Raw genomic sequence first — 17416 nt, forward strand, 5'->3', positions numbered from 1 at the left:
TTCATTCAAGAGCATAGTGTAAGTTAGTAGTTGGTAAAGATAAAGACACAGAATAATGTCTTTTGACATTCAAAACTTTGCTTTGGTCAGTAGCTTTTTAAATTAAGAGTAAATACTTGCTTTTATAAAACATTCAAACAAGTTTTCCCTTTGATATTAGCAAAAGAAAATTTCCAAATACAAACTTGCCTGACTTAATAATGTATAAACCTAGAAATTCAATCCAGAATATCTTTTTCATGAAACATAGAAACCTAAAGTAATACTTTAATTTTAATGTTCTAAGGCACTTTATACTTTACAAAGTGCTTGCATTTTATTATTTCATTTCACATCATGGATGCTTTCATCAACTTAGAAATTTGAGAAAAGCAAGAGAAGCAATGGAGATGAAAGCAACGTCAATTCTTAAAGTAATTGAACTGGAACTTCAGGTTTTTTTTAGGATTTATTTTTATTTTTATTTATTTATTTTCGAGGTCCATGCATTCATTTATTTCTCATTGCAGCAACAAGATCAATAGGCATATTTCCATGTTAAAAGACTTACAGATGGTAGTAAGCCCAGGAACCCTGAACATATGATAAGGCAAATAAAACAAATACTTTTCATAGTGTAAACATCAGACTTTAGATGATCTGAGTAAAGTCACTCCAGACCCCAAATACCAGGACTGATGTGCAAAATCAACTTATCAAGTATTTTCAAACCTAAAAATAAAACATTTAAGTACAAATACTTTAACAAAATTGGGAATACAGATAGGACACCAAGAATATCCTCAGCCACTTGTTCTTCAAACAAAAGGTCAAGAAGAAAATCATAAACAAAAACAATGCAAAAAAGAAACAGTTCACTTAGAAAGCCTAGATGCGCATCAGAATCTCATCTTTTCTTCTGATTCTCGTTCTCTTTCTACATTTTTCAAGAGTCCAACTTCCAAGAGGCAGAACCTCTTAAGTCGAGTTTTAACCAACCAGGTGACAAAGGCATAATTCACTCCTACGATGATAAGGGATAATGCATATGGTGAGAAACATAATGCTATCATGATCTGTTGGATCCCGTGCATGACCTCCATTGGGGGGATAAAGGGCAAAACCAATCTGCCAGAACTAGTTCCCCTGAAGCAGAATAAAGGTTGACAGCAGAAGCTCCTGAATCACATTGTTCCCTATCAAGAACTCCATGAAAGCAACTAGTCCTGTCAAAAAGATGACAAAGACCAGCAGCTGGTGCACAAACATGTCCAGAATTTCCCAGCCATGAGTGTGGCAGTAGAAAATAAAGGCCTCCACAAATAAGGCATTTGACAATGTTAACTAAGGAGCTAGGAAGTACACTGATGGTGAAATATAAGATGTTTGACACACCCAGCAGCCAAAAGAAGAAATACATGGGGAAATGATGCCAGCCCAGGAATTGAACCCACTGGCTCTCTTTGTAGTCATATAAGGTTAGATGAGGCCCTCCAGAAATAAACTGTTCTCCAAGCATGCCAGTTACAGCCATGACCGTTTCTACGATTCCCTCCAAAATTTCTATTAGCTGGAGTAATGCTTTGGAACCAAGGTGTAGAAAGTCTGCTTGTACTTTTTGCAGGCATATTTCAGAATGCTCTTTGTGCTCCACCAAATACCCATGATAAAGAAGAAGGTCCCAGGTAGGGCATGACCTTTGAAACTCCCCATATCCAATTCCTTCTGTTTACTCAACACTTTATTTTCCCCACTTTGCCAGTTTTAAATCAGACAGCGGCTGGGCTTTTGTTGTTGCTGTTTCTGTTCTTTTGATCCCACAACCCCATGAAAATTAAACTGTGTTGGATGGAATCTGGCCCCGTCTTACATTATTAGGGAGGAGATAGTTTTAAACTTGGATCCCTAGTGGCATCTTTGGGAAAACGAATAAATAATAAGTGTCCAGAAGGAGAGAATGTGGAGGACATGCTCCACTAACGGCGGACCACGAAGGGGCTGAGCAGTTCCCCGGCGCAGCTGTCTAGATGCGCCTCTATTTTTATTTACTCATACAAGAACTGGGGTGTAGGCCAGAGGTGGGGCTAGGTGAGAGGATTCACCAGAGACAGAGTGGGGAGCAGAACAGGCAGACTGACTGAAACACACTGTTGAGGGGAGCAGCGGGCAAGACAGGAGAGGTCTGCCGCGCCATGTGGGTTAGTTCCCTAGCCGGGGATCAAACTCATGCTTGATAGTGCTGAGACTTAACCCCTTGCGCCAATAGGGAGACCCCTGGAACTTCAGTTTTTACTGGTAAACTTCAGCATAACCCCTTGCTAAGTAATAAGAGGTGAGTGCCAAAAAAACAAAACAAAAAGAGACAAGGTTAGCTGGGTGTGACTAAGGCTGAGGCTAAAGAAGAGCCACCCAGCCTGCATCTAGAAGGCGCGCCCCTTCCATTAACCCTTCGAGGGGGTGACACAACCATGACCCCCCCCCACCCGTGTAGGAAGCGCCCCCGCAGCCGGCGCGCGCGCGCACAGTCAATCGCAGCACCTGGGTACGAGAGCTGGGAAGGGCCTGAGCGCCCGCCTCCCACTCTCTGGAATCCAATCATCGGACACCCTGGTAGTGCCACGCCCCCAGCCACACGGGCAGGGGGCTCTTTAAGAGCGGGCCGCGGGGCCGCGGCTCCGTGGGGGGGTGCCGGGCTGTGGACTGCGAGGCCCGTGTGCTGAGCCCCGAGGCTCTGGCGCGCGGCTGTTGTCCTAGCGGCCGCCTTTGCGCCGTGCGCCGCCCGCCCACCGCGGGCTCCACCGCCCTCTTCTCGGCCTTCCCAGCCCGCAACCTCGCGCTCCGCAGGTCCTTCGTGTGCCCTCCGGGAACTTTGCGCCCCTCACGCTCCCCGGGCGCCCGACGGGGCCGCCTCGGGCCATGGTGCCCTCCCAGGAGGAGCCCGCGGCCGCGCAGGGAACGGGCGAGGCGCAGCCTCCTGACCCCACGCCTGTGGGGGCCGCCCCGCTGTCTGACCCGGGACCCCCAGATGGCCCCGAGGCGGCCGCCGAGAAGGTGGAAGTGGAGCTGACCGGGCCGGCGGGAGCCGAACCCCCGCAGCCCCCAGAGGGCGGCTGGGGCTGGGTAGTGATGCTGGCGGCCATGTGGTGCAACGGGTCGGTGTTTGGCATCCAGAACGCCTGCGGGGTGCTCTTCGTGTCCATGCTGAAGACCTTTGGGTCCACCGACGATGACAAGATGGTCTTCAAGACAGGTGAGGCGCGGCGGGAGCCGGGCCGGCCCCGCGGGCGCGCAGGGCACAGCCACCCAGCCTGGGGGTGCGCGCCGGGCGGTCGCCGCGCTCCAGTGCCAGGGTGTGAGAGCTGGATCTGACCCACAGCAAAAGCCGCCTGTCGCTCCGGGGCCTCGGTGTGCCGGTCTTTGTACTGAATCCAGATGCAGGTTCTGTGTTTGGAAAGTCGTAGAACTTATTTGCTTAGACAAGTTTTCATTCCTGCAAAGTCAAGCTGAGAGTGTGCCGTAGACTTTTCACTTAATTTTTGAAAACAAACACACTTTTTGTTCCAAACCCAACACCAGCACACTGTCATTTGGGGGACCATGACGGTTGGGTTTTGTTCATCTGCCTCCGGAGCTGCAGATGTGTGTGTGTGTATGTGTTTGTGCGTTGGGAGAGAGGCAGGGTTGGAGACATGAAAGAGATTTATTCCAAGGTCATGGGGAGCTCTGACTGGAAGTCCCGCCAGAGCCACGGTTTCGGTTTTTTTTTGGGGGGGGGTGGTATTGGGGAGAGGAACTGTGCTAAATATAGAAAGCATAAGAGGCAGCCTCACCATGGTCTAAGAAGAGGAAGGTGGTGATGAAAAAGGTGCAGTCTCAACATTCCTTTCCTTGTAGAGCTTTTACACGATTTCTTGACTGATTAGGCAAAAAACAAGTCCAAGACCCGTGTAACTCTTTTGCGTACTCCGTTTCATTTCATCCTGCAAGGCAGGCATTGTCAGCCCCATTTAGGTGAGGGGACTGTCTTGATGATGGCAGAATAGAGCTAGAGAGTATCTATCTTATGATTTAAAGGGCTAAGTGAATTCCATTTGTACTAAATCAGGTGCCCTCTCTGCCATTTGGGAAACTTTATGTAATTATTAGTCTTTTTTTTTAAATCTTTAATTTTCTATTTTTTTCCTATTTTTTAGAGTGGGTATTCCTTAGATCTTTAGTACACATACAAGGATATGTCTAACTGTTATAATAAATTCTAAGGCAGAGGTAATTTTTTTTAAAGATTTATTTATTTATGCATATAAGAGCTGGGGTACAGGCCAGAGATGTGGGGAGTGAGAGGATTCACCAGAGACAGAGCAGGGAACAGAACAGGCAGATTGATTGAAATACACCGCTGAAGGGAGCAGGGGGCGAGTCAGGAGAGGTCTGCTGTGCCCTGTGGGTAGCTCCCAGGCTGGGGATCAAACACGTGCTGTAGTGGCTGCTGGTAGCTTCATAGGTCTTGTCTTAATCTCTTGCGCCACCAGTGAGGCCCTAAATAGTTCTTGAAGCTGCTGTGTTATACAGGTCACAGGGCTAGGTACAAAAGTGTTAAAAATGTAATACCATAGCTATATAGATAAACATATGCAATAGTAAACAAAAATATTTTATATCTTTTTTATATGAATTGTGGGTATCTGGGAGGGAAAAGTTCAAGGTGACAGAATTGAGAGTGTCAACATTTTTGACTAGTTCCTTTAGGATCAAGTATAGCCTTGCCTGGTTTTAACAGCTCTTTAGTGAAGTCAAAACAAGCAGGCAGCAGTCTTTTGTTTGCTATGATTTTTGCAAACTCAGGTGAGTAGATTCATTGGTGTCTGTGGGTTTATTTTTTTCCTCCTTCCTTCCTTCCTTCCTTCCTTCCTTCCTTTTTTTTTTTTTTTTTGAGAGAGTAACTGCTAGAGAGAAGGAGAAAGAGAGACACACTGTAGCTTTGACAGGGGCCAGCATTTTGCATTGTCAAAGTTACCAGTGGCTACAAAATCCTAACACTGGGTAACTGAAGATGGGGAGGTGGTACGAAGGACCCTGTTCTCTTGACCTTTTGAAACTCTGTATTTTCATTTTGATGAATATCTTCATATACTCAAGTTAAACCCTTGATAACTTCTAGTTATGTTTGTATTTGTATGCATGTGTATCATATAAACAGTTGAACAGGTATACCAGTGACATCCCGTGTTTATCATGCTTTGTTGTGCTCTTGCATAAAGGTGCCCAAATTAGAGTATGTGGAGACTGAAAACCAGCCTGTGCTCTGGGTACCCTTTATGTAATTACATGTGTATAACATGGCAACTACATTGTATAATGGCTTTTACTTGGATGCTAGGTGATATGTATACAACAGACAGATATAAGAACTGAGGAAGAAAACATTTAATGTCAATTGTGAAAAAAGATGGTGACAGGATAGTCTTTTAGCCAGTTAGTGTTATTATTGAGCACTCTCTCTTTCTCCCCATTCCTCCTTCTCTCTCTCTCTCTCTCTCTCTCACTTCATAAAGTCCATCCTTTGCAGTAGGCACTGATGTACCTGCTTTGATGTTTAACTCTTGAGGCCTTTTTATTTTCATTTTGGTATTCTTATGCTGAATCATCTATGAGCAAATATAAATAAACTTGAAGTCTATGCCAAAAAAATCTGAGTTTGCTTAAGGCCTTTATTTTTTGAAATTTTGGTCCATTTTCTATTCTTTTATTCCTTCCTGATTGAAACCCTGGGAGCCATTAACTGTCTTCATGCTTTCCTTGCTTCTTTTCAGTGATTAGCCCAAGGATGCACAGGGAGGTGCATTGAATTATGGTTCACATTTCTTGAGTATTTTCCATGTTCCAGGCCCAGTACTAAGCACTTTACATGCATTCCTATTTAAATCTCATTGCACCTCCACGAGATAGGCCTTAGTATCTTTCTTTTTCAGATGTGGACACTAAGGCTTGAAGAAGTTAAGTAAGCGGTGGAGCTAGGATTTAATATCAGAAACAGGGTTTTTAATGATTAATCATATATCATCGTTTAGATAGCATCCTGCTAATCCAGCTTTCTTTATGGTGTTGATTAATTCAAGCATTAGCTATTGAGTTATGTATCAGGAATTCTGGAGTTAGTAGTCTGAAAGATTAGTGTCCTTGTTTCTTGATCTTACTTTGCTGTCTGTAAACAATTGCCACTTATTAGTGTATCTTTGAAATAGATTTTTTAAGTGTAGAGTGAATTCCATGGAGAAACAAGATAGTTTCATATGGCATTCCAGCAAAAGGCTTGGGTTTCTTTTGAAGAATATACTCCTTTAGAATAGAACCATAGCAATGTAGTGTTTCCAGGAAGAACTCTTAGGCTTACTTTTCCTCTTCAGGGTTCTCTTCTTCTTCTTCTTTTTTAAGATTTATTTATTTATACAAGCACTGGGTGCAGTCAGAAGCTCGGGAGGGTGAGAGAATTCACCAGAGTCAGAGCGGAGAGCAGAGCAGGCAGACTGACGAAGCACACTGCTGAGGGGAGCAGCGGGCGGCAGGAGAGGTCTGTGGGACCCTCGCCTGCTGCGGGGGATCCAATCGGTGCTGCAGAGGCTGCAGGCAGCTTCACAGCCCAGTGCTCAACTGCTGCGCCACCTGGGAGGCCCAGGGCTCTCTTCTTATGCAACTGATGACCAACCCACAATTTCTCAGGGTGGGGACTGAAGAAATTAATTCACACTAAGATGTAACTGAATTTACACATTTTAATACTCCTTATTCATTCTACAAATGTTTACCAAGTGTTTAGCTCCCTGTCCTGGGCACTGGAGATGTATGTAGCAGAAAGACACCAGCTAGTCTATAAAGAGACCAGGAAGAAACCAGATTTAGATCTGTTGTGGAAGACATGGACTACTTTCTTGAGGCGTTTGCAGTATACCAGAACTCAGTCTTATTCTGAAATATTGAAATTCCAAGAAAATTCCAGCAATGGTAGAGACTGGGAAAGGCACTTAATGACCTCTTTCTATATGATAATAGATAATAGTTTTTAAGACTTTGAAAAGGGGAGGCAAGCTGAACTCCAAGTTAGGCAGCAGAACCAATGGAAAATGTTGAGTATGTCACTGCCACATTATGTCACCCAGCTGCCAGTGACATGGCACTGAGAGATAAGACTTGCACACACACTGCTGCCATGGTGATGCCATTCAGAGGGAGCAAGCTCTGTGCTGTGCTGCTCTTTTCAGTTAACTTTTTATCTGTTCACATGTGCATGCTTCTTGCCTGGGTGGAGGAGAATAAGACATTTTTCGGAAAATGAAGACAAATGCAACAATTATTGCATCTTTGTTTTCCCTTAGAAATTGCAAATTTACTTTAACTTTGCTAGATATTAGAAAACCTATTTTTAGTTCCTTCATGGAACTGATAAAGTTCTTTTATCTTCTTGATGCAGTGCTATGGACACCCTTGGGATCTTACTGGGTATTTACCTAGTTTAGTTATCTGCTTACTTCCTGGAAAAAGAAAAAATGTTAAATGGCATATTGACTTTTAAAAAATATCCACTTAAAATAAGTATGTTTCCTGACCTCCCTGGTGGTGGCAGGGTTTCAAGTCTCAGCGCTATCAAGCTATCACCAGCCACTGTGGCATGCATGAGTTCAATCCCTGGCCAGGGAGCTAACCCAGGTGGCACAGCAGACCTCTCCTGCCTCGCCTGCTGCTCCCCTCAGCAGTGTATTTCAGTCAATCAGCCTGTTCTGCTCCCCACTCTGTCTCTGGTGTCTCCTCACACCTCCCCACCTCCCCACACCTCTGGCCTAGACTCCAGTTCCTGCATGCATGCATAAATAAAATAAATCTTAAAAAAATATAAAACAAGGATATTTCCAAGGTCAATATTTAGGGCAGTGATATGCTTTTTGAAGAAATTATGTCTCTGGTCTAGAAGCTTGGTCCAAAAGACCACTACCTCTTTTTGTAATTCCCAAAGTGTGCTCTTTAATAACTTTTCTTGACAATAAAGATGTGTGACTAAGTAAGTTTGGGAAGCACTGCCCATTTTACTCCTTATCTATTTAAGGTACAAATCACGGTATCAAAAATCTAATAATTTAAAGAAAAAGAAGGATTATCAAGAAGATCTCAAAAGGGAGGCTTTTGGGCTACAATATTTTTTTTCTAAAGATTTTATTTATTTATACAAGCACTGGGTACAGTTGGAAGCACGGGAAGGTGAGAGAATTCACCAGAGCCAGAGCGGGGAGCAGAATAGGCAGACTGACGAAGCACACTGCTGAGGGGAGCAGCGGGCACAGCAGGAGAGGTCTGCGCGCCATGTGGGACCCTCGCAGGTGGCCGGGGATCGAACCTGCGCTTTGGAGGCAGCTTCGCAGCCCAGTGCTCAACCGCTGCGCCACTGGGGAGGCCTGGGCTACAATATTTAGCACACCTCTACTTTCCTTGTATGGTGGTAGATTGCACTTAGATAGTTATATTCACAAAGTAGGATTTTCAATAGCATTTTGAGATGAATGTGTCCTCTAATACTCCTCTCTCTGTAGTCTTACTAGCATGCCTGAAACGTCAAGGTGCTTCTTGAAGCATTTTGTTCTCTTTTTATGTTTACAGTTTGGCTGATATCTGCATAATGCAGTTTTGTGCTACACTTAAACTACTGCTGTATTTGGCCTTTATGCTAAGTTTTTTGTTTTGTTGTGTTTTTGTGTGTGTGGGGCGGGAGAAAGCTGCTTGTATAACTAACCATTTCTATATTATAGAAAAGTTTTCAGTTTTCAGTTTGTTAAGCTGCTTGCAGTGAACAAATGATTTGATTCACTGTTAAATACATCTTTCATCATAAGAAAAATACCTAAATGTTACTTGCACTGGAAGAGAGGTTGAAAAGCTAAGGGGACTCAATTATGGCAGCTATTATACTTCATTTCCTTCACTCTTCTCCATCTTAAAACATCCAAGTATATATTACATTTGAATTCACCTAAATTACCTACAAAAGTAAGGTAGTGTACCACAAAAATGGTTCCAGGATTTTGGAATCATAAAGAAATGAGTATACTGTGAGCGTTTTGTACTCCATTTCCAGAATGTTTCTGAATTAAGAATGACTGAATTGTGTGAATAGTGTATATTGATTCTGAATTAAATATAATAATAGGAATAGCCTATGGTGTTTACTTATGGGATTCCTATTCATTAACTGCCAAAAGAACCAAATCAGCCAAAAATAAAACATAACTATTATTTCCAGAGAGGTTTTAAGGTGTCTTTTAGAGTAAACTGTATGCTGTGCTCTTGAAGAGATTTGTTGCATGTTTTTATGGATCCTTGTCAAACCCGTGTTGCAGTTCCTTGAGACTTGAATCCCCAGTGGTGTACTTGCCTCATTTTCCTACCATTCTTGAGCATCTCATAAACCCTGTGGTCCCATTCACTATCTTGTAGTTATTTCCAAATCTCTGTGTTTATTATTAATCTGGATAACAACAGCCCACCTCTAAATAGACATACCCTTTGGTTGCTTAAATCAGGATGTCTGGGATTCATCTTACTCTCTTATTTTCTCCCTTTCTTTATTCCTCTCTGTTATATTTTGTTAAGTCAGAATCCTTTTATGTTTATGTCCTTATTGACGCATAAATCCACTCCTTCTGTATCTTCACTGCTGTATTTTAATTTATGCCTTCATTACTTTTGGCCTTCAGTTCTTTATCTGGTCTACCTATTCTCAGTCATATATTTGAGTGATTTTTCTAAAACGTTGGATCATGTCATTTTTCTTTTCAAAACCCATCAGTTGATGCCCGTTGTTTTTAGGAAAGCGTTGAACTCCATGTACCAAAGGACTTCAAGCTCTGGTCCTTGTCTGACCCTGCAGCGTTGCTTCTCATGTTCATCCCTTCTTGCTCATGCTCTGGCCAATCTGAAATTCTTGCACTTTCCCAAATTCCTCCTGCTCTTTTGCTTCTTTGCCCTTGTGTATACTATACCACTCCTCTGTTTAGTGTGTGGTTACTCTTGATAAGATTTAGATGAAATGGTTGGCCATTTCTTTATTCCTTATGTCACAACCATTCTCTTATGTAACAATAATTTCATGTCATTCTTGTTCCATTTTTGATGCACTTGGAATATTTTGGGTGCAGTGTGAATTCAAGCAAGTTGTGAATTAAGTTTGAAGTGGAAGATAGGGAACCTAATTTCAACCTATTCTAATCTAGTATTCTGAGAATGGCATTTCTAAGATAATTTGTATTTGTTTAAGTGGTAATTTTCAAAGTTCTTTACTATAAAGAAAGGGCTTTCATATACATTAGCCTTCTGGAGGCATTATCACCTCTGCTTGCACAGTTTAGGGTTGGGCCACATGATAGCAATGTTTCCTTCTACTAAATTGAGTTTAGGAGCATCTTTTTTTAGCTGGGTAAATATTTGTACTTTTGGCAAAATTGTCCTGGAATATAGAACTCTGTGTTTTTTGATACCCCTTTGAAATAATTTTTTGGATATTTATCTATATGTTCTCTCGACACTGAATAGTGTCTCCTATCCAAGTTGTCAGAAATCCTATGAAGTTGTTTTGGATTAGAATTTCATTTAGAGTTATCCAGCTTAACTAGCAGCTTGATCTCATATTCAAATAAAACAAACCCTAACACAAACTAAACCCCAAACACTGCTCCATCAGTCAGCTCACTATTAGCTGTGAGCACCTGCTTAGCCTGGTGCCACCCACACAAGAACCATGGGTGTTTTTTCTGGCAGGTAATCAGAAGGAGCAACTCCAGCATTTCACACCCACCGCACAAGACGCAGCCCATCTGAGACTGAAGTGTTGGAGGAAGGCCATGCTTTTAGATATACTGCATCAAATGTGCACACTCATACCTTCTTTGCTAAAGTATCTTCATTAATGGCAAAAGTATTTCCCATACCTTGCATTTAGGAATCTGAACTAAGCTGAGAAAATGACTTGCCTTATTCCAAAGGTGGGAGTCTTTAATTTCTTTCATTTTAAATTATGGGGCTACAAATGAAATACAGATTTTGAAATAATGTATTGGATCAAAGCAGTTTCTACCCTCCTCTTGATAAACCCTCTTGATAAACAAAAATCTCATAGTCCATGAAAATTTTGATACATGCCTCCAATGGTAGCTTACATTTTTAGTGGGAAAACATAATATTCAGAAAATAAAACTGTTCTTCTGCATGTTATTCACCAGCTAAGATTTTGTCACTATAGTGTATTATGGTATTAGTAGGGTTCATTTTTTGTTTTCTAACTTAAAAATTATAATATTGGATATTAAACTGAATGTGCCACTCTGGAGCTTTTGACATGCCATCCGACATCCCTACTGGAACCAACTAAAGGATTTTAAATTTAATTCAAGGTGTGCATTTAAAAAAATCATTAGTTAAGTCTAAATGTATGGTCAGTGGTTAAACTAGTGGATAAAATGATTTTTATCATTAAAAATGATAAAAATTTATCATTTATTTATCATTTATCATAAAAAATGGGAGGGTCACCCATTTTTTGTTGAAGAGTAAATTACATCAACCGTGTGTTGTACATGTTTGGAAATTCACGATTTGTTCTTGTGACAGACTTGAATAGACTGAATCTTAAAATCAATCGTGAGAAATGTATTATGAAATTAGAAAACTATTACTGAGAAAATGGAAATATTTATTGACTTTGCTGGATAGAGAGATATTGATGCCCACCTTAGTCTGGTAGCCATATTTTTATAGTAAAAACCTTTCATCTTGATTAACCCTTCTTTTTATTAGTTTTGACTTCATGTTACAATTTCAAATGGCAGCCTCTCAGAGGATTCACATTTTCAATGGTTGTTTAAACAACTGACATTCCACAAAGTTAATTGATATTTTAGTGCAAAAGGGGCAGAAATTTGCCTTTGTTGTCCTGTATAACACTTGAACTTTGGCAGCAATGCCTCCGACTCTGTGGTTATCCCTTAGTGACAGGTTTTTTAATTTTTTACTTTCTGTTGGTGTATTTGCAGCTTTTAGCTTTTCTATGTTGAATTAGTGCTGTTTTTATAATAGTAAAAAAATTATTATTAAAAGCGATTCATCATTAACATTAGAATTATTATCTTAATGTCTAGAATAGTAAACTTGACTAAGAATAAGCTGCTTTATAGGAGTAAATGATAGATAAATGGAGTTTTAGTTGTAGTTATTATGTTTTGTCTCTACTCAGAAAAAATATTGATTATGGAATAGGCTGCAACTAATAAAGGGATTTATGGAACTGATAAAGGGACTTGATTTTTAAATAAGATTAGATTACTTGAAACATTTTTCTTTTGCACCAAAATGGAGATATTTAGTATCAGATGCACAATCATTAAGAGTTAGATCATGTGATATTAATCATCTGAGCCCCTTTCTTTCTTGGGGGAAGAAATATTGGGGGTGGGAGAAGGATCAAAAGAGATAATAGACATATTTGTGTTTGTATGCATAATTATACAGGAAGTATTAAATCCAGAGTTAATAATTCCTAATAGAAAACTTTATTTTGATGGTTCTGTTGTGTTTCTGGTACACAGATTACTTATTTGGGGGCGGGGCAAAGCAAATAGACTATTTTCCCTATACATGAGCACTAGAAAATAAAATTGCAAGGGATTTTTTTTTGTATAAAAAATAATTGCATTTTAGGTTTTGTTTTTTTTTTTTTTACAGATTTATTTATGCATACAAGAACTGGGGTACAATCCAGAGGTGCAGTGAGGTGAGAGGATTCACCAGAGACAGAGTAGGGAAGCCTAAGAATTTATTGTTTCTTTCCGTAAACCTGTAGGACTGAAAACTGATCTTTTTTCCAGAAATGCTGTGAAATTATAGAAACTTACTTGAATCTAAGTAAAAAGAAATGATAATAAGTTTAGTTTTATTGGTTTGGGATTTATAATTTGCAAATGGATTTGGTTTTTGGTTTATCTAGTTTATTGCTTTTTTTTTTCCACACTATTGCAGCATTATAAAGAGACTTTCTGAAATAATACACTTTCAAGTACTTTGTAATGTAAATGATGTATAATTATGTTCCATAATTTTAGATGTCATCAGTAAAAATCCACAATCTCTCATCTGAAAATCTTGGAGCCATGTGTGTTTTGAGGTTCAGGTATTTTGGATTTTAAAAAGTAACCACAACAATGGCAACTTCTGCCCTCATTTGTACTTAGACATCAATTAGCTTTGTGGAATGTCATTGTTTAAACAATGTGAATCCCTTGAGATGTTGCCATTTGAATTTTGTAGCATGAAATCAAAGCTAATAAGCACCTATACATTTTTTTATACAGCGAGGGGAGTCTGAGGCAACACTTTATAATCAAATATACTGATATTTGTGCAGCAAAATATAGGAATAGTCAGGGTAACTATGACAAATATAGAACATTAATAGCCTGTCAGCTCTGGTCATGTTTTGCATCAAGTGAGAGTTGACTACCATCTTATAAAAATTGTGAGTTTGGGATTTTGGAATTGCAGATAAGGAATCATAGATTTATATGTAAATATTTACCTTTGTTTTCTGATTTTCAGTGGACATTCTTTTTAAGGTACATATGTCTATATCACATATTATACCTACTTAATGTTTTGAGTAATTATGGCATTCTACCATCCTGGTTACTCAACCAGGCCTCCTTTGCTGGGTGTTTGAATAGCAGGCAATATTAAGCAATGTAAGTAGCATGTCTATATACATCTTTGAACAAATTGTTTTTTTCCCCTTTGGATTGCTTCCTTGGAGTATATGTCTAAAAGTGAGATTACTGGTTCAAAGGGTATGAACAACTTTATAGCACTGGTTACACATTGCCAGGTTGTTCTTTTTTTTTTTTTTTTTGAGATTTATTTATTTATGCATATAAGAACTGGGGTGTAAGCCAGAGGTGCGGGGAAGTGAGAGGATTCACCAGAGAGAGTGGGGAGCAGAACAGGCAGATCTACTGAAACACACTACTGAGGGAAGCAGTGAACAGGAGACAGGAGAGCTTCCTCTGTGCCATGTGGGTTGCTCCCTGGCCTGCCCAGAGGGATCCCATAGAACTTGAAGTGTGCTGCAGTGGCTGGCGATAGCTTGATAGCTCTGTCTTTAACCCCTGCGCCATCAGGGAGGCCCCTGGTTGTGCTTTAGAATACTTGATCCGGTTTACTGTGTACCAGCAGTATATTGGTTTCCTGAAAGCCCTGTCACTATTTGATAAATGCCAGTGGCTGTATGTTTTCTCAGGTTTTGAGCTTTTTAGAAGCAGCAGATGACTTGGCAACTTTATAAAATGTAATAAATATATCTGGAAATAAAAAATGCATGTACCGGTAAATATATTAGAGTAAAAATTTGTTCTCACAGGTGGGAAGACTTAGGAAGCCTGAGAATCTCCTAACCCTTAAATTCTCAGTTTGGCAGGTAGGACATGCCTTGTTCCCTTTTCTTTGTTTTTTTTTTTTTTAGTTTGTGTGTTGATCAAGGCCCTTTTGGAGGTGACCTGTCCGTGAGTACTGCCAGGCCCTTCCAGGTGGCCTCTCATCCTTCAGAGGCCCAGGTTTGCAAGGCTCAGTCAGCTCTTATTCTGTCTGTGCCTCAACCTTCTTAAAACATTGCTAATTCTGTTGAAAATAGCAGCAGTTACTTGGGATATATGTGTATTTAATTTTTTTTTGCACTTATTTATATTCAAAAGATGATATAGAAGTCATATAATTTGTTGATTATGAACTATTTACTAAGGCTATGCAAGAAACAGATGAATTTGAGTCACTATTCTCTTGAGAGGTTGTGAGGGGTTACAAAATGATAGGTACAAAAGTAACTCTAAGGCAAGATGCTACACATGCTAAATGCATTGTAAATAAGAGAAAGGATTTAAGAGGAAGGCAGATTGACTCCTGACTGAGCAGCTCAGGGGAAATCTTTATAGAGATAGTTTTTGACACAGGCTTTAAAGGATTGGGAGGCTTTCCTTAGCAGATTTAGGAGAAAAAGGATCCAGGTGAGGGTAAAAAAACCTGGTCAAGGAGGTTGGAGGAAGTTCTAATTAATGACTATTTCTTTCTACTTTAATATGTTTTTTCTTATTTTATCTTTTCAATAATCCTATAATGTAACCGTGATGATCCCCATGTTTTAAAAGGGCAAATGAGGCTAATAAGTAGCAGGTCTGGATTTGACCCAGGTCCTTATTAAATGAGAAGGTAAGGAATTTGGTTTGATTGGTTATGTAGAGGAAAGTCACAGACGACAAGACTGGAAGAATGGTGCAGCTGAAGAACAGAGGGTCTCAAGGTTGACTTAAGAAGTTTGGATATTATTTAATAGGTAAACAGTAAGGAGATTTTGATGGTATCTGAAGGTGATGCTGTAAAAGATGTGACTGGGTTACAGAGAGAAATACTACTTACAAAAGTCCACGGCGATGAGTGGGGTGAGATTTGAGGCACAGTAGTGGAAATGAAGAAAAGGAATAGGTGAGACATTTCAAAGGGTAAAAATGAAATTCTGGCAAATTATGGGTGTGAAAAATGGCTTGGAAACAGGACAAATGCCTGTGTCTGGACCCTCTGACTTAATTTTTTTTTTTAAGATTTATTTATTTATGCATGTAAGAGCTGGGGTGTAGGCCAGAGGTGTGTGTGTGGAGGTGAGAGGATTCACCAGAGACAGAGTGGGGAGCAGAACAGAAGGATCTACTGAAATACACTGCTGAGGGGAGCAGCAGGCGAGATAGGAGAGGTCTGCTGTGTCATGTGGGTTAGCTTCCTGGCTGGCTGGCGATAGCTTGATAGTGCTGAGACTTAACCCCTTGCACCACCAGGGAGGCCCCCTGACCTAATGATTTTTGAACTGAGAGTCTGCTTATATTTTGTACTGGGCCATACAAATTGTATAGACAGTTCTGGATGGTACCTTTGACAGGACCAGGAGCATGAGGAGGAGGAGTTGACAGGGAAAGACAGACACATGTTAGACACTTAGCATGTTAAATGTCAGTAGGACTCCAGGGGATGATGCAAGCAGATAAATGGAAATATAAATTTGGAGCCTCAGAGTGAAGCTGAGACTAGAGGCAGAGCTTGGGAAAGAGCATAGATCTCTAGGAGGAAAGCGATGTAATAATACAAACTCAGAAATGCTGTGTCAAGTAGCCCCCTAGGGGCTGCTCCTGGGTAGTTTAGTTATAAACTAAATTGAAATCATTATATTTAAAAGTAATAACTCACTTCTTAAAAACATCTTTGTAGAAGTTAGATTTCTCTAATTCAGATTTTCAGCTGGTTTCCAAAATCACATTTTATGTTTAATATCATTGGCTTAGTATTTCTAAAACATAGTTTTCCCCTTTAATTTAACACGACCTCTCACATCAGCATTTACTTTCTTTCATTCAAATAAAATAAGTCTGTAACATTTTATTTCTCAAGATGTTCTAAGAGGCTGATGATAGCTTAGAACTGCTTCAATTAATTTATACATTTCTAATTTAAATGAAAAGTATTGACAGTAGTGGAAAACCTGTTCAACAGGAGGATGATGTTATCTTGTAGATCAGCCTTCACAGAGTTTAACTAACTGAGTCAGCTGTTTCATAGACAATTCATAATGAAAACAGCTAGTGTAGGCTTACTCTTAAAAATTTGTCTACTAGAAAACAAGAATGAATGAAATTAAGTTCTGTGTTCTAGAACTAGAGAGGAATATTGTGTCGTTTGTTAAGGACCATGACTTGCCTTTTTGCACACTCACACTAGACATCTGGACCTTGACAGGGAGAGGAAGAGGTGTATTTTGCTAGCTGGCCAGGAATGAAGTCAGCCCTGATTCAGATAGTAACTTGCCACGTGGCTGCACACAGTATATTTTACTTTAGTTTCCTATCGCAGAGCATAGTTGTTAGACTCAAGTAAGATCATATAATGTCAAAGTACTTTTAGATGTATAAAGCACCACAGATATGTCAAGCATTATTGTTATCGGGCAAGTTGGCACAGTTCCCCGTGTGCAGCAGTGTGTGTTGACTCACGTGCTATGCTCTAATCTCTCAGAACTCAGGTCCTGAATTGCTCTCTTGTGATTGAAGCCAGCTGAAGGTGCTGGAAGTGCAGTGACCCTGGAGGAAGAACCAGTGAAAGCAGGGGGTGGATGAAAGGGAATTGACAGTTGTGCAAGAGGAGGGTATCTGCCTTTTTTTGTAAGCCAAGATACCCTTACGGTTCCAGTAACTGTTTCATCTTTTAATATAATTTGGCTTCATTTACAAGGTCTGTATTAAGACAAATGTCAGCTTGGAAGCAGGATTTTGACCATGCTGTGTACTTTTCTGTTTGTTGAAATGAACTGCAGTTATGGTTT

The 17416-nt window shown here is 40.3% G+C and overlaps 1 protein-coding gene and 1 pseudogene across 1 annotated transcript in view; one reads left to right on the forward strand and one right to left on the reverse strand.

Moving 5' to 3' along the window:
- Nucleotides 1-878: 878 nt before the first annotated feature.
- LOC119251507 (transmembrane protein 45A-like) lies at nucleotides 879-1830 on the reverse strand (annotated as a pseudogene).
- A 909-nt stretch (nucleotides 1831-2739) lies between these two features.
- SLC16A10 (solute carrier family 16 member 10) overlaps nucleotides 2740-17416 on the forward strand; it is a 99414-nt gene continuing 84737 nt past the window's right edge. Inside the window, exon 1 of the mRNA XM_037520233.2 lies at nucleotides 2740-3229. Within this exon, the coding sequence (XP_037376130.1) occupies nucleotides 2896-3229 (334 nt within the window). The 5' untranslated portion in view covers nucleotides 2740-2895. The remainder of the gene's footprint in view (nucleotides 3230-17416) is intronic.

Source organism: Talpa occidentalis, unplaced genomic scaffold (assembly GCF_014898055.3).
Source record: "Talpa occidentalis isolate TD23 unplaced genomic scaffold, MPIMG_talOcc4v2.1 talOcc4.2, whole genome shotgun sequence".
NCBI lineage: Eukaryota > Metazoa > Chordata > Mammalia > Eulipotyphla > Talpidae > Talpa > Talpa occidentalis.